A 24,974-nucleotide genomic window follows, 5' to 3' on the forward strand; every position below is an offset into this window, starting at 1 on the left:
ATTAAAGTGATACTTCATTTGTGGAAAAGGAGGAATATGAAACTCTTTTATATAGCAATTTGGTTTGAAGTTATAAAACACTAGGGGGCTCCTCCCCCTGCTCACTTCGCTCGTCAACCCCCGGGCGGGTGCTACGTGCTAGGCACTTCACGGATCTGTTGCTCGCGTATGGGGAAGCGGATGTACAGTTTAAACAGATTGTTATTTTCATGGGTATTGTTACGTATGCATAATAGAATTAACTATTTTACATTACAGCGAGTAATTAACAATAGTAAAAAATAGTAAAACGTATTAAATTGAAAGAAAATTATGTTTCATGTTGCGTTAGAGGTATTCATTGTGTTATACGTTTTTGTTCTGTTTGGCTTTGAAATTAACATGCAAATACTTTTTAAACTTACACTTTTCCTTTAAAACTTCAGTAAAAACAATTTTTTGAATTAACTTTTTGTCAATATCGCATTGAATTTTGATTCCGTGTTTGGACTTACATCGTGACAATGCAACGTATGACTGCCCGTGAGTGAATATCGTTTTTTCCTCTCTAATAAATAAACCAACTTTTTTGAATGTCTGTCCCTGTGATTTGTTAATTGTCATAGCAAAAGTTATTCTAATGGGAAACTGTAAACGTTTTAATACGAATGGCATATCAAGATCTCCTTTAGTATCTAATGTTATCCGTGGAAGATGTACTACATTACCTTTCTTGTCGCCTGTAATTGTTCAACCAGTTTTGAATACAACTGATCTTGTCCCATTGCATAGCCCATCACTGAGACATAAATTACGCAATACCATCCTTCTTTCAACAGTAATTTGGCCGGTGGAAGACCGGATGGTGTTAACAGTTGTAGATATTCTCCACCAACTGTTTCAGCATAGTCTATTGGTACGCATTTAACCAATTTGCCTGCGCCACCACCATCTACTCAAAGCACCGTGATGTTCCAACATTGATGGATTAAAAGCCGGAAGTCTGCATGACCATCATCATCAAGTCCTTCCGTGAGAACCCTAAATACAAAGAGGACTATTTCATTTATGTTAGGTAGAATGCCCACAGGGGACTGGGTGGTCTCGTGGCCTGGAACCCCTGCAGATTTTATTTTTTTCTCAAGCCGTCTGAAGTTTTTTTTTTGGTTTTTCTGTCCTCCCTGGCCATCGCACCTTACTCTTATTCTATCTTAATTAATGTTGTCTTATTTTAATTTCTTACTTTGTCTTTTATTTTTATTTTCTTCATTATGTAAAACACTTTGAGCTACATTTTTGTATGAAAATGTGCTATATAAATAAATGTTCTTGTTGTTGTTATTGTTGTGTAACTGATCAAAAGTTTTTGCATTAATTCATTTGACTTCATCGTTTCTCGGTGCTAGGATTGCCCGTGTACTCATTTTTACTGTTGATAACCCTTTGGGATTAGATTTTTCAATAAGATTTGGGCATAATAAGTCTTCTTTTATTGGGAACTTAAACTGAGGAAAACATAAAAATTTATAATAGCTGAGAGTGCAGGAACTCTGTCTGACAAAAAAATTCACACAAATGAGAGGTGAGAGGACTGTGGTCGATTTTGAAAATGGTTGAGAGGAGGGTGGGACGAAAAAATCTCTGGGCAATAGTCGCATCTCATCTCAAGATTTTCTTTTATAATAGAGAGATTTACTCTAAACTTATTTAAAAATGTTACATTTTTTGTTTGATGACAAAAGCTCTAATCAGTCTGTCTGTTAATGACTGACATGTATTGTCAAAAACTGTATAAAACATTTTTAAACTAGCAACGCGTAAGGTGATGGTTTCAGATGGTATAAACTGCTACAAATCTTTCAATAATGACGGTCAGCTCTAAACAAACAACCTTAATTGAAAGTATCTCTCATTTTTTTGAATTAAGAACTCCTAGAATGATATTCATTACAAATAACTGAGCAGGATTACCAGTCTTTAACTTTAGAAACACTGGGCATAAACTAATATCGACACCTTCTAATTTAATATTCTGACTAGTCACTCTTAGGCTGCTGCAAATATTTAAACAAAGCAGAGCGGTTAATTGGATTGCTTAAGCTCTTAGCTAACCTCTGCAAAAACATCCAGCCCTGCACCTCCACACTGCCCCGACTCCAACGCTCTCAACAGAGCATCTTCATCAATTATACCACCACGGGCACAATTGACCACTTTCACTCCCTTTTTGCACTTAGCAAAGGTTGTGTCATTTAGCAAACCTGCAAAACACAAACAGATACATATTGTCAAGGAGTATGCCGTTTATATGTTGCTGTCAATTTATAAAACCATGAAAACATGATAAAACAGTACAAGCAGAACATTGTATACATAAAAAAAAACAAAACTTTTAACTAACAATCTTCGTCGTCCTCTTTTCCCACTTCTACGTGGGGTCAATGTTTTATAGTTTTCTGCGTGATTTGTACTGCCAGACGCCTTTCCCGACACTGACTTTCTCCATTTATCCAGGCTTGGGATAATAACTGATAATAAAAAGATGGTTCCAAAATACTCATTTACATAACCATTGAGCATACACAGTGGGAGTAAAAGGCGTTCCAGTCGCCAGTGCGTACTAACCAGCACCAAAGAAGGCAAACAGGGAGCTGGTAAGGCAGGGGAGTTGCAGTCTCGCTGAATGGGTGGTAGTTGGCGATGTATGCAACGCTTTTATTACCTCCCATACCGCACAAAGGGAAAAATTTAAAATAATATCTGGTTTTCACAGAGGGTAGTAATGAAAAGTTATGAAGAAACCAATCCCGGTGATGCTAACAAATGTTTCACTATTTTCAGTGTTAAGTTTAAGCTGCTAACCACCCACACCTCAAAATTGTAACCTGAGAGAGAAAATAAGAGTATCATGGGGTCATATAGTTATTGAGCATGAAGATTTTGGTATGCAGCACACATTAAAAGAAATATATAGCATTTGAGTTAGACATAGCATGAAGAGAGAGACTGCTGTAAGGGTTAAGTAAGAGACAAGAATGTTGCAGTTGATGGTTTAAGAAACTGGCTGATGTCATAGACCCAGTGAGACTTGACAATTGTCACATACAGTTGTGCTTGAAAGTTTGTGAACCCTTTAGAATTTTCTATATTTCTACATAAATATGACCTAAAACATCATCAGATTTTCACTCAAGTGCTAAAAGTAGATAAAGAGAAACCAGTTAAACAAATGAGACAAAAATATTATACTTGATCATTTATTTATTGAGGAAAATGATCAAATATTACATATTTGTGAGTGGCAAAAGTATGTGAACCTCTAGGATTAGCAGTTAGTTTGAAGGTGAAATTCGAGTCAGGTGTTTTCAATCAATGGGATGGCAATCAGGCGTGAGTGGGCACCCTGTGTTATTTAAAGAACAGGGATCTATCAACGTCTGCTCTTCACAACACATGTTTGTGGAAGTGTATCATGGCACGAACAAAGGAGATTTCTGAGGACCTCAGAAAAAGAGTTGTTGATGCTCATCAGGCTGGAAAAGGTTATAAAACCATCTCTAAAGAGTTTGGACTCCACCAATCCACAGTCAGACAGATTGTGTACAAATGGAGGAAATTCAAGACCATTGCTACCCTTCCCAGGAGTGGTCAACCTACAAAGATCACTCCAAGAGCAAGGCATGTAATAGTCGGCGAGGTCACAAAGGACCCCAGGGTAACCTAAGCAACTGAAGGCCTCTCTCATATTGGCTAATGTTCATGTTCACGAGTCCACCATCAGGAGAACACTGAACAACAATGGTGTGCATGGCAGGGTTGAAAGGAGAAAGCCACTGCTCTCCAAAAAAAAAAGCATTGCTGCTCGTCTGCAGTTTGCTAAAGATCACGTGGACAAACCAGAAGGCTATTTGAAGAATGTTTTGTGGAGAGATGAGACCAAAATAGAACTTTTTGGTTTAAATGAAAGCGTTATGTTTGGTGAAAGGAAAACACTGCATTCCAGCATAAGAACCTTATCCCATCTGTGAAACATGGTGGTGGTAATATCATGGTTTGGGCCTGTTTTGCTGCATCTGGGCCAGGACGGCTTGCCTTCATTGATGGAACAATGAATTCTGAATTATATCAGAGAATTCTAAAGGAAAATGTCAGGACATCTGTCCATGAACTGAATCTCAAGATGCAGCAAGACAACGACCCTAAGCACACAAGTCGTTCTACCAAAGAATGGTTAAAGAAGAATAAAGTTAATGTTTTGGAATGGCCAAGTCAAAGTCCTGACCTTAATCCAATTGAAATGTTGCAGAAGGACTTGAAGCGAGCATTTAATGTGAGGAAACCCATCAACATCCTAGAGCTGAAGCTGTTCTGTATGGAGGAATGGGCTAAAATTCCTCCAAGCCGGTGTGCAGGACTGATCAACAGTTACTGGAAACGTTTAGTTGCAGTTATTGCTGCAAAGGGGGGTCACACCAGATACTGAAAGCAGAGGTTCACATACTTTTGCCACTCACAAATATGTAATATTCGATCATTTTCCTTAATAAATAAATGACCAAGTATAATATTTTTGTCTCATTTGTTTAACTGGTTTCTCTTTATCTACTTTTAGGACTTTTGTGAAAATCTGATGATGGTTTAGGTTATATTTATGCAGAAATATAGAAAATTCTAAAGGGTTCACAAACTTTCAAGCACAACTGTACACAGAAATTCCAATAAAAGGGTAAGAGCTGAACTTAAGAGATACGGAGAACAAGAAGAATGTAGCAGAATGAGACTTTTATTTAGGCATGTTATTTGGGTGTGTAAGCTAGTGAACCAATCAGACTAAATATTCAGATGGTGTAAGCCAGTGCTTCCCAAACTTGGTCCTGTGGACCCACTGAGGCTGCAGATTTTTGTTCCAACCAGATTTGTAATCAGTGACAACACCTGATAACACGGAGTTCATTCAGTCAGTCAGTCATTGTCCAACCCGCTATAGCCTAACACAGGGGTGGGCAGATTCAGTCCTGGAGGGCCGCAGTGGCTGCAGGTTTTTGCTCCAACCCAATTGCCTAATAAGAAGCACTTATTGCTCAAGTAACACTTCAGCTTCACTTTAGTTGTTTCGCTCGTTAAGATTTTGAACCCTTATTGCTTATTTTAGTCTTAAACAGCTGTATTCTTGGTTTTTAATTGCTCCTAATTAGCAATACCATGCAAATGACAAAAGAGACGAGCATTTCTCCATTTAGCTTGTTTTCATTTACACCTGTGTGTATTTATCACGCACTATTTGGTTTAATTAAATACTTAGAAGGAAAGTGAAGAGAAAAAAGCGAAGCACTGAGAATTACTCATCTGTTTTAGACTTCAAATCATTTGGATGATATATCCTTAGAAAGGAAAATAAATCTAGGATATGAGAATGACATGGCAGAGGTAAAGCACTAGCAAGCCATGCAATTAAATAATTGACAAGGATTGGTTTTTAATTAAGCAACTGGGTTGGAACAAAAACCTGCAACCACTGCGGCCCTCCAGGACTGAATCTGCCCACCCCTGGCCTAACACATGGTCACGGGGGCCTGCTGGAGCCAATCCCAGTCAGCTCAGGGGGCAAGGCAGGAACAAATCCTGGGCAGGGCACCAGCCCACCGCAGGACACACACACACACACACACACACACACCAAGCACACACTAGGGACAATTTAGGATCGCCAATGCACGTCATTTAATTAGCTGGTATATTTTTTCTCTATTCTATATTCAGAAAAGCACAGTAGCACGATTTCTACATTTATAAGACATTTAGGAATATTTCAGCTTTTGCTAGAGATTTAAATGCTTAACTTTCTTTTGTTGCTCATTATATTTTGCCCTTTCTCTGTGCAGTTTGCTCCCTTTGCTGTATCTTATTAATGACAATTAAAAATGAGCAGAGCAAACACCCAGTCAAACAACACTGAATAATCAAAGGCTGCAACTACTTGAGCGTCAGACCCTTTAATTAGTAAATGATGGATTAATTACACAATTAGAACACCTGGAAAGCGTAGATGAAAATCAAGATGAAAATATTGTTAAAAAGAAAAAAAAAAAAAAACTTAAGGGGGAAAAAACTTGGGAAATAACAATTAATTTAATTAGCCCAGGAGTCCAATTAAAAACAGAAGATGGTTGGAACAAAAACCTGCAGCCACAGGGGGTCTGTCTCCAGGACCGAGTTTGGGAAGCACTGGTGTAAGCCAATGAGCCAATCAGAGTGAACATTCATAAATCACTCAAACATCACTTAGACCAGACATCGTAATGTAGTCTACAGCTGCCAGGAAGGTCCTCATCATCAAACTTACCATCCCCAGGGATGAGAGACTACCAGCAACATATGAGTACAAGTGCTCAAGTACTCCAAGTTGGCAGCAGAGTGCAAACAGGCAGGCTGGGTGACTTCCATCTACCCAGTAGAGGTCAAATGCAGGGGCTTCGTGGGTAAATCAGTAATCTGGCTCTTATGGGCTATCACTGTGACTGGTAACAAATTACAGAAAGCCATTAAAGAGCTGTCAGAGGAGGAGGAGAAGGTTGTGGCTGCGGAGGAGAGATAGGTTTTGGAAATTAACCCCACAGTAAGGCCAGCTGTAGGGAGTGGTGGGGAGACATCCCCATTTGGCCACTGCAAAGGGAGATGTACTGGGAAGGGGATGAAACATCAGTAAACGGTGGCACCAGTTGACAACCCTTCAGGTGATCTAAAGAGTACTGGTAGAGATGCATCAGGCAAATGCTGAACAGATACAATGCCAACTGTGCAATAAATTCAGATGGTGTAAGCCAATGAACCAATCAGAGTAAAGGTCAAGATGGTGTGTAAGCAATAATTCAGCGCTGTTATGTAAATTCAATTGTCTACAGATATGGGTCTCCTCTCTCGTTGTGTGACCATTCTGTGGCAGCAAGCAGAAACATTTCCTTGGTAGAGAGCTGTGATGGGGTGCTCCCTCTTCATAATGAGAAATTGAAGACACAATGAGCAGCTTTCCTCTTGTCTGATTTCTGAATCAGACAGGCCGTAGTTGAGGACAAAATTTCTTTCCTTAATATTTTTCCAATTTATTTCTTCCACAAACTGCACAATTTGTTTTAACACGTATAAAAAGTAAACAACTGCAGGCAATTCAACATTGAGTGTAAACCTTTTCAGCGAGAACTAACACAAACTTTTCGCCATTCACTCCACGGTCCACAATGATGAAACCTGTCCCATGGCATCACCAGATCATAAAAATGTTTATAAGTGGAACGCCTCTTACCCCAATTGTTGATGCCCCTTACCCCACCATTTGACGTTAATTAGTCATTTGATTACATTTAGGTTTTGCACAAGTAAAGTTTGGTCCCGAATTGAGCTTGAGCGGCTGCGGAGTGAAATGCAATGTGTTTACTTTACTTCTAGTTATGACACTTGATCTGTGGACATGAATGAAAAAGCACTATGCTTTTGTATTACATTTTAAACAGACATGAAAATTGCATGGTATAGTTAAAAGTAATCAGCTATTTGGTTTGATATGTTTTTAATTACGACACAATAAAAACACTCCAAATTGAAATGTACCACATGCATTTAAATTATATTTCAGTCTAGTTAACTAGTTAACATGTTGGATTGCATTTAATTTTGTCACAAATAACCTTCCATAGATTACAGTTTTATAATACCTGAAAACAAGAATACCAGATTGTACTATATACTGTATTTCCTTTTGTAAAATTGTGCACACTACAGAAATCACCTCATTTTATTTGGATTTCTCACAGTGGAAAAAAAACTGAAGGCACTCCCACCAGCCATGTAACAGGCCTGTGAGTTAGCAGCACTACCAGCTCAAAAAGTATTTAAAGAAACAAAAATCTCATTTCCAGCTAGGGCATGTAAAATTTCATAAGCTTTTACATTCAACCTGAAACCTCTTTATTAAAAGTAGACAAAAAAAAAATAGAGTGCAGTTGTCCTTCTTTCACACTCACCGGTAGTTGATGGCATTAAGGGAGTATGAACAGTAATATAGTCGCAAAGTGGCCAGAGCTCCTCGAGGGAAAACTGCTCCACTCCAAAGCTGGCTGTGATTGCAGGAGGAATTATAGGGTCGTACCCAATCGTCTGTTAAAAAAGAAAACAGCAGAGCTATAAAATCATTTTCCAGCTTCAGTATAGCAAACTAATAATTTATTTTTCAGATAGATAGAAGTGTTTATCTTCACCTCATTTCAATTGATATTTATACAGGGGTGAGCAAAAGAAGGTACGCAAAACAAAGAGATTACTCTTGTATTATTTATATACTAATTATTGTATTACCAGGAATGGCGCACTGCACAGAATAATAATTCTTTGCATGTATATAGCGCTTTTCTCACTACTCAAAGCGCTCAGTAATTGCAGGTTAAGGGCCTTGCTCAAGGGCCCAACAGAGCAGAGTCCCTATTGGCATTTATGGGATTCGAACTGGCAACCTTCCGATTGCCAGTGCAGATCCCTAGCCTCAGAGCCACCACTCCGCACAACTGTATACTATATACTCGAATACACTTGCCTTGAGCATTCCTAGTTTTCATACCCTTTCTCTGTACGTTTGCCATTCATTTGCTCAGAGGTTGATGCGCTTGCTGCTTCCTGAGCAGCTCTTCTTGTCTCCACCCTAGCGGCCCGCTTCTTCTCTTCTTCCGTCGGCATCTTTTCGCATTAAAACTGATTAAGTCAGTGTTTGTGTTGCAATTACAGTGGAACCTTGGATTGCGAGCATAATTCGTTACGGAAACGTACTTGTAATCCAAAGCACTCGCATATCAAAGCGAATTTCCCCATAAGAAATAATGGAAACTCAGATGATTCGTTCCACAACCCAAAACTATTCATATAAAAATGATTTAATACAAAATATAAAGTAAAAAGACATTAAACAAATTAACCTGCACTTTACCTTTGAAAAGAATCATGGCTGGTGTGAGGGAGACAAGAGAGAAGAGGATTATTGTGCAGGAGAACTTTATCTCTATAACTAATGGAATCGCTGCTATCTGTTGACTCACTGGAATCTTCCTCTTCTTTTGCGATTTTAACAAGGAACCTCTCCAACGACAGTTGCTTTTGCCTGAAGGGTCACTACACTTGGACGCAAAATTTTAAAAACGCTTTACGCACTCTAAGGTTTCTAAACTCTTGTGGGATTCCACCCAACGGGACGACACGTGGAAGAGCGTCCCGAAGAAACCACAGGCTCCCAGCGCTGTAGCAGTTCGCCGTAAAAGCGAATCCGAAAAGATCACGGACATGCTATAAGTGCCTGCCGTTAATGGGTGATACAGAGGAAAATTATTAATTCAGGGCACAGTACAACCTAGCCATACCCCTGCCTGACTGCTGTGTCTGTGTATAGGAGAGTGGCAGATCCCGCTACAATAAATAACCGCGCTGTTCCTGTTTCAAGCTGAATAAAGCTGGTGTTGCTAAAGTACTGAGACTCAGCTTCGTGTTTTGGGGTGCAAGACAGGAACTCACACTTGGTCACAATACTATAGTAAACAGGATATGCTCGTACGGATGTTGACTATATGAGTGAGACACGCCACCTGAGACAGAGAAGGGGAGATGATTACCCACAATCCCGCAGCGAGAGAGAGAGAGAGAGAGAGAAGAACCATCAGTTCAGATCATGTGACGCTCAGCAGACAACGCATATACATACTACTCATATTGCAAGACCTCGCTCATTTATCAAGTTAAAAATCATTAAACATTTTAGCTCGTCTTGCAAAACAGTCGCAGATCAAGTTACTTACAATACAAGGTCCCACTGTACGTTTTTCTTTAATTTTTCACTTAAGCTGGCACTTAAGTTTTCAATCTGCCTCAAAAATGATTTAAGATATGAAGAAGTAGGGGAAGTGATGGCGAAAGTGATAGGGATGAGAACGGCGCCCGTATGCATGCGTCACATGATCGCCCTGCTGCAGAGAGTTCATTCTACAATAAAATAAAATAAAAAGAGAAATAACCTTGGAGGCCGATCACCAACCCGAAAGTGGACAGTAGACGTCACTTAGTAGATGTGTGCCAAATTTCAGGTCAATAGTTCAAACGGTTTGCGAGATACAGGTGATTTAAAATCCTGGACAGACAAACGAACAGCGTATTATATAGAAAGATTTATTTGTATTGTTTTTCTTCTTCTAAAGAAGAAGTTAATAAAGCTACTGTAATAATCATAACCTGCATGTCTTTTTCCATATAAGCAACTGTAAACCTACTTTTGCCCACCCTTGTATTGTATGGCACAGTTACAGCCATCTACCTCAGAGTGCTACAGTCGGGACTTTCCTTCATTTAGAGGTTGTTATTTTCTATTGTTTATTGTAGGGAGTGGTGTTTATTCTTTAATTTTTAATTCAGTTCACACAAATTTGACTTAATCACTTTAAAGTAGACAGTACTGTATTGTACATGAAATCCTGCCACACTGGCAGCTCTTTGAATAGTTACCTTCATCCCAAATGACTGCATTCGAATGGCAACTTCTTTTCCAATTCGCCCAAGGCCCACAATTCCAAGAGTTTTGCCATACAGCTCTGCGCCCATAAACTGGATTATTAAATAAAATTAAATGATCACTTTCTGTATTAAGATACATTACACATTTGACATTTTGACTTGTTTAAAGAGACTCTTCACAGAGTGCTGCATAGACAACAAATGTTAAACCTTCACCCAATAAAGAAATGTATTAAAAAAAAACAAATTAGTAAATAAGAACATACATCACGGGCCAAAGGTTTGGTGACAATAAAAAGAACGAGAAAGAATAGCTTTTGGCATGATGCACATTTTGCAGACATGACTGTTTTTACAGCAGCTCTTCAAAGCACAACCAGGAAGCCATGACCCTCACCTTCTTTCTGTCCCACTTGCCCGCCTTCATTGACATAACAGCCTGTGGAATCTGTCTGGAATACACGCAAAAAATAACGTGTTTCAATATGACACATCCCAACTTGAATCAAATGAGTCCAAATAATCTTTATCATTTTTAACACATACATGTACAACAAATAATCCCTTTAGATGCCAGTACTTTCAGATATTAGGCTATTTACTCTAAGGGCATCAGTGATGCGGGCTCTGCATCGGTCTGTCGTGGTGAAAAAGGAGCTGAGCCAAAAGGCAAAACTCTCAGTTTACCAGTCGATCTATGTTCCTACCCTCACCTATGGTCATGAGCTATGGGTAGTGACCGAAAGAACGAGATCGCAAATACAAGCGGCTGAAATGAGTTTCCTCCGCAGGGTGTCTGGGCTCTCCCTTAAAGATAGGGTGAGAAGCTCAGTCATCCGGGAGGGGCTCAGAGTAGAGCCGCTGCTCCTCCGCATCGAGAGGAGTCAGATGAGGTGGCTCGGGCATCTGATCAGGATGCCTCCTGGACGCCTCCCTGGTGAAGTGTTCCGGGCATGTCTAAACGGGAGGAGGCCCCGGGGAAGACCCAGGACACGCTGGAGGGACTATGTCTCCCGGCTGGCCTGGGAACGCCTCGGGATTCTCCCGGAAGAGCTAGAAGAAGTGGCCGGGGAGAGGGAAGTCTGGGCATCTCTGCTCAAGCTGCTGCCCCCGCGACCCGACCTCGGATAAGCAGAAGAGGATGGATGGATGGATGGATGGACTCTAAGGGCAGGCCTACCTTTGGGAATGAACTCAGATGGAAATGCAGTTCCATCCATCCATCCATTTTCCAACCTGCTGAATCTGAACACAGGGTCACGGGGGTCTGCTGGAGCCAATCCCAGCCAACACAGGGCACAAGGCAGGAACCAATCCTGGGCAGGGTGCCAACCCACCGCAGGACACACACAAACACGCCCACACACCAAGCACACACTAGGGCCAATTTAGAATCGCCAATCCACCTAACCTGCATGTCTTTGGACTGTGGGAGGAAACCGGAGCGCCCGGAGGAAACCCACGCAGACACGGGGAGAACATGCAAACTCCACGCAGGGAGGACCCGGTAAGCGAACCCAGGTCCCCAGGTCTCCCAACTGCGAGGCAGCAGCGCTACCCACTGCGCCACTGTGCCGCCCCGGAAATGCAGTTTTCCAGGTTAATTTATTTCACTGCTAACTTTGATTATCAAGTGACTAGTAAACACTTCTAGGGTGACCAGCCAGATCTCACGTTTTTCCAACAGAGTGTAATTGCAGACCGCAGTACCTTTGAGGTCAGTCATGTGATGCCCCAACATCATGAAACATGTCAAACCTTGAAGGAGAAGGGCTACTACAACAGAAGAAGACCACCCCGGGCTCCACTCCTGTGTGCCAAGAGCAGAAAGCTGAGGTTGCAGTGGGCTCAGAACTGAACATCTGAAAAATAGAAAAACGTAGCCTGGCCTGATGAATCTCAGTTTCTGCTGAGGCACACAGATGGCAGGGTCAGAATTGGGCATCAAAAGCCTGAATCGATGCACCCAACATGCCCTGTGTCAACTGTCCAGGCTGGTGGTGATGGTGTAATGGTGTGGGGAATGTTTTCTTAGCACACTTCTGGGCCAATCAATCACCACTTGAATGCCACAGCCCATTAGAGTATTGTTCCCAATCATGGGCATCCCCCTCATGGCTACAATTTCCCTAATGGCTCCTTCCAGCATGTCACAAAGCACCAGTCATCTCAAAAACTGGTGGTTCTTCAGTGGCCTTCCCAGTCACCGGATTACAGTCCAACAGAACACCATTGGGATTGTGGAAGATGGATGTGCAGCTGACAAATCTGCAGAAATTGTGCAATATAATCACATCAGCATGGACTGGAATCTTCAAGGAAATCTTTTCAACATCTGGTGGAGTCCATACCATGAAGACCTGAGGCTGTTTTGAGAGCAACATGAGGCCCTACCCGGTAGTATGGTGTTCCTAATGATATGCTCAGTGAGCGTACATTTTGACTGAAATAGTGGCATTTATATAAAGGAAACATTCATGTTTATTGTTGTGTATGCACAGGACAATGGGCTCATTACTGTACTTGCTTCTCTCCAGCAAAAGAGGAGGAGTATGTATGAGGGTCCCTCAATTCTACAATAATTGAACATGTGAGTTCCAAAATCTGCTAATTACACCTTTATGTAAAATTTAGTGAACACGTGATTGTGACTTTTCATGCAGTTGGTCATGCGCCAAAAATATGTTTGAGCTTCAAAACCTGCTAATTGCAACAGTGCAGCGCTATAGTTTTAGGGATTTAGTTTCAAAATCTGCTTACGGACCCAGATTTTCCTATTTATCTCCAAAATTTATCTTTTGTACTTAGCTGATTTTGGAGCTGAGCTCTTCAATTGCATTTTAATATACCATCAGAAACCTTAACACTCTAAGCATTATGTCTAGTGTGCAGTACAAGCGTATAATAAACACACAAATTGATGCAATAAAATAAAATAAGATTACCTGGAAAGACACACCACCATTCCACAGGTGAGTTCAGCTGCACTGATCGTGTTGCCACTAGGGGTGCTAAAGAGAAAGGTGAGCGTTAAGCACTGCAGCAGGACAGGATTTCAAAATACACTGAAGATCCAAATAATAATAATAATAATAATACATTTTATTTATTTGTAGGTGCCTTTCTAAACACTGAAGAACACCAAACAATAGATAAAACACAGATTATACACAAAACTAAAATACAAAAAATAAAATGAGACAGAGCAATTGTAGTCAAAGAGAAAAAGCAGTCTTAAACAAATGAAGTTTTAAGTTTAGATTTGAAAAGTGAAAATGATTCAATATTTCTAAGCTCAGATGGTAGTGAGTTCCAGAGCATGGGGAGCTCCCCATGGTGGTAAGACGGACGAGGGGGACAGTCAAGTGGATGGAGGAAGAGGATCTGAGGGTACGGGAGGGAATGGCAACATGGAGGAGGTCAGACAGATATGGAGGGGCGAGGTTGTGGAGAGCCTTAAAAGTTAACAGAAGAATTTTGAATTGAATGTGGAACTGAACTGAAAGCCAGTGAAGCTGCTGCAAGACGGGAGTGATATGGTGAACAGAGGGGGTTCTAGTAATGATGCGGGCAGATGAATTCTGGACCAGTTGAAGCTTATAAAGAGATTTGCGAGAAAGACCAAAGAAAAGGGAATTGCAATAATCCAGACGAGAAGTGACAAGGCTATGAACGAGGATAGCAGTGGTGTGGGGAGTGACGGAGGGGCGAATACGATTAATGTTACAGAGATGGAAATATGCAGACCGGGAGATGTTATCGATGTGAGACTGAAAGGATAGAGTACTGTCAAGGATGACACCCAAACTCTTAACCTGTGGGGAAGGGGAGACAGAGGAATTATCAATAACAAATGAGAAATGATCAGTTTTGGATAATGCTGAATTTGTACCAATGAGGAGAACCTCAGTTTTGTCACTTGTTATTTAATTTAAGAAAATTTGAAGAAAACCAGGATTTGACTTCTGCTATGCAATCAGTAAGTGAGGAGGGTGGAAAGGAAACAGTAGGTCTGCTAGTGAGACAGAGCTGGGTGTCATCAGCATAACAGTGGAAGCTAATGTTATATTTATGAAAGATATTACCAAGGGGAAGGAGGTCAATAATGAAAAGGAGGGTCCCCAGGACAGAGTCCACCTGAAGTAACAGCGGTGGGTTGGGATGTGAAAGTTTTAAGCTGAACAAACTGAGTGCGACCTGAGAGGTAGGATCTGAGGTAACTCACACCGGGATTCACATCTGGGCTTCAACCTCTAAGACAAAGAAATGAACATTTTAGCCTGCTCTAGATCATACCTCTCTCACTCTTATATACAGGTATACTGTATGTGGTGTATATATTAATCATAATAATTAGGGTTAATGATAAAATATTAACCCTAATAATAAAATAATAAAATAACACATTTTATATTGTCAAGCACACATGTTACGGGAGTGTGCTGGAGGATCTGCCCAGCAGGTAAAATCGGGGACGGGTGATGGCGAGACACAGGCACCAACTTCTATTCCTTCTTCTTCTACCCCAGAGTGGAGGACAACCCTACAGACAAGTGTCCTCACTTCTGGCCCACCACTTTCAGTCTCAAACAGATAAAAAGAACAGAACCAGCCAGAACTCAATTGTTCATTTCTGGCCCTGCTTTTGTTGGAGCTACACTAGCCCTTTGAAATTCAGAGCTCTTTCTTTTTCCCCACATTCATTAGCACTGCTGCTATTACACATCCTTTTCATGGCGTTTGTTTGTTCTTTTTCCACCATACGCATACACACACCTGTCTTGGTGCAAAGAGAATTGTCTGCAACTTAACATCAACAGAACCAAAGAGCTGGTTTGTGACTGTCACCACACCAAAGAGTCTCAATGTCCGGTCACAATCCAAGGCGTGGATGTAGAGGTGGTCCACTCCTACAAGTACATGGGGGTCCACATTAATGACAGGGTGGACTGGTCTAGTAACACAGAAGAACTATAAGAAAGGGTAGAGCAGACTCTTCTTCCTTAGGAGACAGTGTTACTTTAATGTGGGGAGTGACATCCTTCACATCTTCTATAACTCTGTGATGGTCAGTGAGATGTTCTACACTGTGGTGTGCTGGGCTGGTAACATCACTTCAAGAGAAGCCCACTGAATTACCAAGCTAATTAACTGGGCAGGCTCAGTTATGGGACGCACTCTGGACCCCTGGGGAATTAAAACAAAAGTGAGTGCCATTATGAACGATGCTGCACATCCTCGATTTGATACCAACACCGAGGACTTTCAGCTAATGAATCATTCAACAGAAGTGTATTAAGAAACACAATGGGGGCTCCTTTATACCAACAGCAATACATCTGCATAGCACCTGACTGGGACTGGGACAGCCATGTCAGAAGTTTTTAATTTTTAAATTTCCTTCCTTTTTAGTCAGTCTGGTGTGTGTGTGTATATTTATTTATTTATTTAAAGAGCTTCTGTAAAATTTTAAATTTCCCCTGGGAACAAATAAACATCTATCTATCTATTATATAGTTCCTTTCATCTATCTCTTTCACATCTATCTACCTATTATATAGTGCCTTTCACAAATCTATCTATCTATTATATAGTGCCCTTCATCTCTCTCTTATATAATGCCTTTCACATCTATCTATCATACAGTGTCTTTCACCAATCTATTATATAGTGCCTTTCATCTCTTATATAGTGTCTTTTATCTATCTATTTATTATATAGTGCCTTTCAAATCTCTCTCTTATATAGTGCCTTTCACATCTATCTATCATACAGTGTTTTTCACCTACTGTATTTATTATATAGTGCCTTTCATCTCTTATATAGTGTCTTTCATCTATCTATAATATAGTGCCTTTCATCTGTCTATTATATAGTGTCTTTCACCTATCTATTATATAGTGCCTTTCATCTATCTATCTATCTATCTATCATATAGTGCCTTACACCAATCTCTCTCTTATATAGTACCTTTTATCTATCTATCTATCTATCTATCATAGAGTGCCTTACACCAATCTATCTCTTATATAGTGCCTTTCATCTATCTACGATACAGTGCCTTTCATCTGTATCTTATATAGTGTCTTTCATCTTTTACATAGTGCCTTTCATCTACCTATCTATCTATCATATAGTGCCTTACACCAATCTATCTCTTATATAGTGCCTTTCATCTATCTACGATACAGTGCCTTTCATCTGTATCTTATATAGTGTCTTTCATCTTTTACATAGTGCCTTTCATCTACCTATCTATCTATCATATAGTGCCTTACACCAATCTCTCTCTTATATAGTACCTTTTATCTATCTATCTATCATATAGTGCCTTACACCAATCTCTCTCTTATATAGTTTTTTCATCTATCTATAATATAGTGTCTTTCACCTATCTATTATATAGTGCCTTTCATCTATCTATGATACAGTGCCTTTCATCTGTCTCTTATATGGTGCCTTTCATCTATCTATCTCTTATATACAGTAGTGCCTTTCACCTATCTATCTATCTACAGTATGAAAGAATGTATTATTTTATTTACATTCACATTTTAAAAACAAAAATTTTATTATCGAAAGATGAAATATATAGAGCTGTCAAATGTTATTGTCCTTTGTGCATAACATATTTTTCCAAGCTCTATTTACTGAATTTTAATAAAATTTGAATATTCCGGTAGTGTAGTCAGGAATATAAATATTTATGGTATCCTTCAAGATTTTTAGCATGGCACAAGACAGGAAAGTCCACAATTTTCGTACTACACTAATACATACATTAAAAGATGTGGGGCACAAATGAAAAAGAAAAACAGACGTCTATTTACTTAATATGAGATGCAGAAGAATTATTGAAGCTTGAGAGACAATTCAATGTTTTAAACTGCCTCACATATTCAGTCAATTCAAACAAATATGCAAGGCATGCAGAAAGATATGGCTTAGCTCAATAATTTCTAATACTATCCAATAATCCTTACTTCATGACAATTATGCCTCTTTTAGTGGCTGCATCAACGTCGACGTTATCCACTCCAGTTCCTGCCCGTCCAATAATTTTGAGGTTTTCAGCTGCTTTGATTATATCTGCAGTAACCTTTGTAGCAGAACGGACAATAAATCCATCATAAGCCTGTAATTAAAATTAAAAAACATAAATAAAATTAAGAGATATTATAGCAATTACTCTAAATTCAACTCATGATTGCTCAGCCTAATCAGCACTAAGGTTTGGTTGCGTTTCAGAGAATATACAGTAAAACAAGGCATAAACACGTCTCCGTCAAAGCTATAAGTGTGAACATGTCTCCTGCCTCATTGTGTTTATGTTTTTTAGTTTTCCAGCTTTTATGAGGAGGCGGTGTATCAAAATGTACAAATCCTGGTTAAGATAAAGCTATTAGGCCTCACCATTTTGAGCAGACATGTTTAACTACCGGAGCCATTCTGCATGTCTATTGGTATTAAAAGCATTGGGATCAAAGATTTAAGAACAAACAAGATCATCCAAATTGAATTATTTAATGCACAATGCCCCCCCCCCCCAACCCCCCCGTTTCTGGACAAGGAACCATCCCCTCTTCTGGCTAGAATGCCCGTTCAGCCCATGTGGCATCTACACAGTATAAAACTGTTGAGTTCAGACATTTGCCACAGTAGTACATAACCGTGCTAAACTCCAGTTACACTTGTAGTGTGGTAAATCACTCCAGAGTGTGCAGCCATCAGAGTCCCTGAATGACACATTCATATATTAAAGTGAGAACTAGTTAATTAAAATATGATGCAGTCCAACAATGTTGTATTTTAAAACGAACAGACAAGGGACTTAATATCTAATAATATGTAATGTTTGTAATGACTGACCCCTCACCCAGCCAGCAGCTACACTACCAAGATGAATTACTGAGGTGAATCTACATATACCAAGCCGTACCTCTAACAAATAATATTTTCCCCTCAATCAATGGTTAAACACAAGCACACAAAAGCAGATATGTAAAATAGGTGTATAAATATATTAAATAAAACACAATAACAAAAACAATGAAGCAAATTCCACACTCAGAAAATATAAATATATAAAGTGCATCCGGAAAGTATTCACAGCACATCACTTTTTCCACATTTTGTTATGTTACAGCCTTATTCCAAAATGGATTAAATTCATTTTTTTCCTCAGAATTCTACACACAACACCCCATAATGACAACGTGAAAAACGTTTACTTGAGGTTTTTGCAAATTTATTAAAAATAAAAAAAAAATTGAGAAAGCACATGTACATAAGTATTCACAGCCTTTGCCATGAAGCTCAAAATTGAGCTCAGGTGCATCCTGTTTCCCCTGATCATCCTTGAGATGTTTCTGCAGCTTCATTGAAGTCCACTTGTGGTAAATTCAGTTGACTGGATATGATTTGGAAAGGCACACACCTGTCTATAGAAGGTCCCACAGTTTATGTCAGAGCTCAAACCAAGCATGAAGTCAAAGGAATTGTCTGTAGACCTCTGAGACAGGATTGTCTCGAGGCACAAATCTGGGGAAGGTTACAGAAAAAATTCTGTACAGTGCATCCGGAAAGTATTCACAGCGCATCACTTTTTCCACATCTTGTCGCTGTATCAATACTTGACAACTGTCTTGGCGTGAAAGAGGGATGTATCTGGCAAATCTGTAAGTTCTAGGCCCGTACCCTCCATTGTAAAGCACCAGAGTGGACAAGACATTTTTTATTTATAGAAAGTGTTTATCTTTTGAACACAATTTTGCATAATAATAATAATAATACATTTTATTTATACAAGGCGCCTTTCTGAGAACTCAAGGACACCGAACAAACAATAAATAAATAAATAAAAGACACAATTGTAAACAACTGAAAACATCAGAAAATCTAAGAATTAAAACCAAACAAAACCACTGTAATCAGAAGGAAAAAGAAAAAGCCATTTTAAACAGATGTGTTTGAAGTTTACATTTGAAGGATGAATATGATTTGATATTTCGGAGCTCCGCAGGTAATGAATTCCAGAGCTTAGGAGCAGAACGGCTGAAAGCTCTGCTCCCCATGGTGGTTAGACGGGCGGGATGGACGGTCAGATGGGTGGAGGAAGAGGATCTAAAGGTTACGGGATGGAATGGCACAGAGCCCTGGGGCACACCAGAAGTAACAGCGGTGGGTTGGGATGTGAAGGTTTTAAGCAGAATGAACTGAGTGCAGCCTGAGAGGTAGGATCTGAACCACTGAAGTGGAGTGTGGGTAATGCCAATCAAAGATAATCTGTTAAGGAGAGTGGTATGACAAATAGTGTCAAAGGCCGCACTCAAATCAAGGAGGATGAGAAGAGTGATTAGACCGGAGTCAGCAGCCATAAGGAGGTCATTGGTAATTTTAACAAGTGCCGTTTCTATACTATGAAGAGGGCGAAAACCAGACTGGAACGTTTCATATAGATTATTGTGAGATAAGTGGGTGTGAAGTTGGATAGCTACTATTTGTTCAAGAATTTTGGAGATAAAGGGCAAGTTAGAAATGGGGCATGGCAAAAGCATACATGCTGTGACCACCGGGTGGCATTACAGCACCCCAAATCCCAGTTTACTCTTATATTACTACCTTCTACAAAGGGAGGCACAAACCAACACACCACACCTCTTCAGTCCTTCTCTGTCTCCACTCCTCCAGTACTAGGGTGTTGGACCGTGTCAGCCATTATGGATGGAGTGAGAAGTCAAGTAAAATGACAGACACCTTTTATTGGCGAACTAGAAAGGTTACAATATGCAAGGCTTTCAAAGCAACTCAGGCTCCTTCTTCAGGTAAGACTCTCACTACCTGTACTCCTCCAGACAAGCTTCATCCCCTTCCACCGGACTCTGCTTCCTTTATACAGGACCCAAGAGTACTTTCAGTGTCATGAGGCCATCCATCTGAAGCACTTCAGGGTAAAGCAGGAGCCATTAATCCCTTCAGCACCCTCTGGTGGCACCCACAGAACACAAAAGAGCTTTTCCATGGGGACTATACTTCCCAGCATGCCCTGTGCGTATCCGTAGAGGTGCTGTAACCCAGAGACACTACCACCCAGTGTTTTGGGGAAGAAAATACCCCAAATAAGTTGTCTTCCTCCCTCAGGGCCGTCTTAACGCATGGGCACGCTGGGCAGTGATCTATGTATGGCGTGACTTGCTGAGTGGTTGTGTAGGTAGGGGGCCTATAGTGCTGTTACGACGGCCCTGTTCCCCCTGTCCTGCCATTATGCTGGCTTGCCCGTCAGGTAAGGATTCTTGTTCAGTCCCAGCTGGCATGCCAGTTCCAGGACTGGTTGCTGCCACCTCACCCAGTGCTGCTGGCAAAGGCTTTTGTCGTCCTATTATCAGATTAAGTGATTCTAGAAACAAAAAACACAACAAATGGACCGACTTGTTTTGCTGTATTTTTACCCAATTAATTTCTACAAGCTAAAGCAACAGAATATGTGGTTTTGATTCCTGGAGAACTCTGCTATTAGCATTTACTAATTTAAACAAATATTCTCCTACAATAACTCTGTACACATTGTGAAAGAAAAATTAACTGCTTGCAAGCTACGAAGGGCTAATAGCTGACAAAGGCGTTTTGCTCCAACGGCAGGTTATTCACACAGGCGTCTGTCATAACGGAGGACAACGTCCACTTTAGAAACGCGTCCGTTTGACACGGCAAAGATGAACGTTTCCTTCTTGAGGGTCCATCTGACAACTGAAAAAATAGGAACAGATGGCCCATTAGCGTACTAAAAAAAACGCTTAAGTAAATGACATTATGTTTATTTTTAAGAAATAAGGGGAAGGGGGAGGAAGAAGAAATTATAAAAAGCCAATAGAAAAAAAAAAATGTAACCGGGCTCTTCTGCCTTTCAATGTAGAACCGAGGCGCTCATCTGTGGCCGAATAAAAATCTCATTGATTGAACTTGTCTTGTCTTCCTCGGGGGTGTGCAATGGGGGTCCACAGCTCATGTCAAAAGGGCCAGTTTTAAAAGAAAGAATCGGCGAGGGGGTGTGCTGGTGTGTGTGTGTGGCTGAGCGCTTCTCGGCCGATTCTCACTGGAACTGAGTGCACAGGTGACGAGTCGTCCGCATCCATACTTGTTCCCAGGAGCTGTGCACGTCCACGTAATAAATACTGTAGTAGCGCGAGGCGGCTAGCGAGTGAGAGGAGGAAGAAGGAAAAGAAAAGTAAAAGAAACAGAGAGAGAGAAAAAGAAAAAGAGAAAAAGAAAGAAAAAGAAAGAGAGTTAGAGAGAAAGAAACAGACAGAGAATGAGAAAGAGGGAAAGAAACAAAGAAAAAGAGTTAGAGAGAAAGGAGAGAAAGAAAGAGAGCGAGTTAGAGAGAAAGAAACAGAGAGAGAGAGAGTGAGCGAGAGAAAGAAAGACAGAGAAAGAAGCAGAAAAAGAGAGAAAAAAGAGAAAAGAAAGAAAGAAAGAGAAAGTGAGAAAAAGAAAGGAAGAGAGAGAGAAAGACAGAGAGAAACAGAAAAAGAGAGAAAGAAAAAGAGAGAGACAGAAAGAGAAAGAGAAACAGAGAGAAAGAAACAGAGAAAAAGAGAAAGAGAAAGAGAGAAAAAGAAAGAGAAAGAAAGAAAGAGAAAGAAAGAGAGAGAAAGAGTTAGAGAAAGAAAGAGAAAGAGAGACAGAAAGAAACAGAGAAAGAAAGAGACAGAAAGGGAGACAGAGAAAGAAAGAGAGTTAGAGAGAAAGAAACAGAGAAAGAGAGAGAAACAGAGAAGGAGAAAGAGAGAAAACACGAGAGAGAGAGAGAGAGCGCTCGCTCGTTCGCAGGCAGCTGGCCAGTGAGCCCTAGCGGAGTGTTTGGCCGACACCGAGGGCAGTTAGTTGTGGTCGCTCCCGCTGAGCACTGCGAGGAGTGAGAGTGACCAGCAGAAGGGTGGCTCGCCGTGGAAGATGGCGGGAGTTGGGAGGCTTGGTTGATGGATTCCCCAACATGAGTGTCCTGGCCGTGGGGAAAAGCCAAGTCTCGGTCTGGAGGGAGTGCAACCGAAGCCAGGGATCAGGAAGCCTCCAGACCAGTTGGACGGAGAGGTGGTCAGCCGTAGGAAGGGTGACTCCCCTGTTGAGAAGCCTGATGGGAGAAGCCGGGGAGCTGCCAGGTAAAAGAAGGCACCATGATTTAATTTTAAAGAGACTGCTTCCAGCCATTGTTTTAACCTCGTTTTAAAGGATTTATTTATTGTTTTTATCTCCACTTGTCACCTCTGTCTTTACTGGATTATTTATTGAAGAAACTGTGATGCACTGCACTTATTTATTTGGACACTTTGTTTTTGTTGGCTGTTTTTAATAAAAGCACTTGGCACTTTTATACACCATCCCCTTGCTCCATTTGTTGTGCCTCCCTGCCGAGCTCACGGGTGACATTATCGGGTTCAAAGGCTCCTGTAAGGACGATGAGAGCGTGGAGCGAACCTGCATCATCACGGTTACGGGGTTTCTTCCTCAATATCACCTCATGAGCCTCTGCTGTCTCCGTCTGCTCCATGATTGGTCCCCACCCCGGCCATTAAAAAGCTTTCTAGACGTGAAGCTGGACAATACCTTCTTATTACCCTACGCTCTACCTGCCATGGAATGTCCTCGTCGCTTCCTCCTTCTCATTAAATGAACTTCTCTGCAGTCTGGACAAGTGCTGTTTGCCAGTATTTGATTGCTCGACTCCACCATTTCATTATTTAATTTAGAAACCAAATAATTGAAAGCTGTTAATTCCACAGTTAATGCAAACTCAATTTTTATACTTTAATAATGGGGAACTTCGAAAATTTAGGAATATCCCGGTTTTTTTTTTTGGAATACAGTACAAATTCAGACTTTATAAATGTATGCAGTGGATTCAGTAAAGCATTCAGACCCCTTCCCTCTTCTCACATTTTGCTAAGCTGCAGCCTTGCACTAAAATCATTTTAATTATTTTTTTTCTCTCATAGAATAATACTCAGTTCCCCAGAATAATGAATACAGAATTTTAAATATTTTTGCAATTTTATTCACAATTAAAAAACAAAAAACCTGAGCTATCACCGTGACACAAGTATTGAGACCCTTTGCTTTGGCTCAGCTGTATCCCGTTCTATTGCTCAGCACTGAGATGTTTCCACACCTTGTTTGGAGTCCACCTGTGGTCAATGTACAGGATTAGGAAGACCACCCAGTGGACTATAGGGGGTCCCACAGTCAAGCGAAAACCCCAGAATTGCCTGCAGAGTTTACAGACAGGTTGTGTCGAGGCACAGATTTGGGAGAAGGCCATTGAAAATTCTTGCAGCACTGAAGCTTCCCAAAGACTCCATTGCCTTCATGATTCTTAAATGTTTGGAACAACCGCCACTCTTTCTAGAGTTGGCCACCCAAGGCTGGGAGAAGAGCCTTGTGGTTAAATGGGTGACTAAGAATCCAGTGGTCACTCTGGCTGTGCTCCACATAACCCATGTGGAGATGGGAGAAACTTCTAGAAGGATAACCATTGCTGCAACACTCCACCGGATCGGAGCTTTATAACAGAGAGAAGCCTCACCTCAGTAAAAGACACATGGAAACCCACTTGGAGTTTGCAAATAGGTACCTGAAGGACTACTGGACTGTGAGAAGCAAGATTCTGTGGTCTGATGAAACCAAGACTAGTGTCATGTCAGTAGGCATCGCTCCTCACCTGTGCGGCAGGACTCCAATGGTTGGTGGGTAGGCGACCAGGAGACTAGTCAGGGTTGAGGGAAAGCCGAACTGAGCCAAGTACCGAGATATCCTTCATGAAAACCTGCTCCAGAGCACCGTGGACTTCAGATTCCAACAGGTCAATGACCCCAAGCACAAAGCAAAGACAACACAAGAGTGGCAGAGGGACAACTCTGGGAAGGTCCTTCAGTTGCCCAGTCACAGCCCAGACGTGAACCCAATCAGACTGAACACAGCTGACCACCGACAGTCTCCATCCACTCTTGACAGAGCTGGAGAAGATCGGAGGAGAAGAATGGCAGGAACTCCCCAACTCCAGGTGTGTAAAGTTTCTTGTGTCAAACCCAACAGGACTTCAGGCTGGAATTGCTGCGAGAGGAACTTCAAAGTATTATGGAGTCCATTTTATAATGATGATGATGATATACTTCATTAATCCCCAAGGGGAAATTGACTTTTTGGATTACCTTCGCAGGGTCAGCCATCGTAAAGCAACCCCCCTGGACCAATGTTCACGTTAAGTTAAAATGTACAATCCTGTTTGGTACTGAATCATCCTGGGGGACTGATTGCTGCTTTACATGGAGTACAAAATTAATTTCAAAAATTTTAGCAGAAGTCTACAACTTAGCAAAATTTGAAAAAAAAAAAAAAAAAAGTGACGGGGTCTGAATGCGCTGTACATAATCGCACCACTACCACTTCTGCTTGCGTTTTTA

At 40.8% G+C, this 24,974-nt stretch overlaps 1 protein-coding gene across 1 annotated transcript in view; it reads right to left on the bottom strand.

Moving 5' to 3' along the window:
• Nucleotides 1-24,974, bottom strand: part of phgdh (phosphoglycerate dehydrogenase) — a 43,384-nt gene that overhangs the window by 13,520 nt on the left and 4,890 nt on the right. Inside the window, exons 2-7 of the mRNA XM_028806329.2 lie at nt 17,502-17,653; nt 13,464-13,529; nt 10,916-10,970; nt 10,510-10,608; nt 7,998-8,130; nt 2,092-2,240 (exon numbers count right to left, since the gene is read on the bottom strand). Of these exons, the coding sequence (XP_028662162.1) occupies nt 2,092-2,240; nt 7,998-8,130; nt 10,510-10,608; nt 10,916-10,970; nt 13,464-13,529; nt 17,502-17,653 (654 nt within the window). The remainder of the gene's footprint in view (nt 1-2,091; nt 2,241-7,997; nt 8,131-10,509; nt 10,609-10,915; nt 10,971-13,463; nt 13,530-17,501; nt 17,654-24,974) is intronic.

Source organism: Erpetoichthys calabaricus, chromosome 8 (assembly GCF_900747795.2).
Source record: "Erpetoichthys calabaricus chromosome 8, fErpCal1.3, whole genome shotgun sequence".
NCBI classification, from domain to species: Eukaryota; Metazoa; Chordata; class Cladistia; order Polypteriformes; family Polypteridae; genus Erpetoichthys; species Erpetoichthys calabaricus.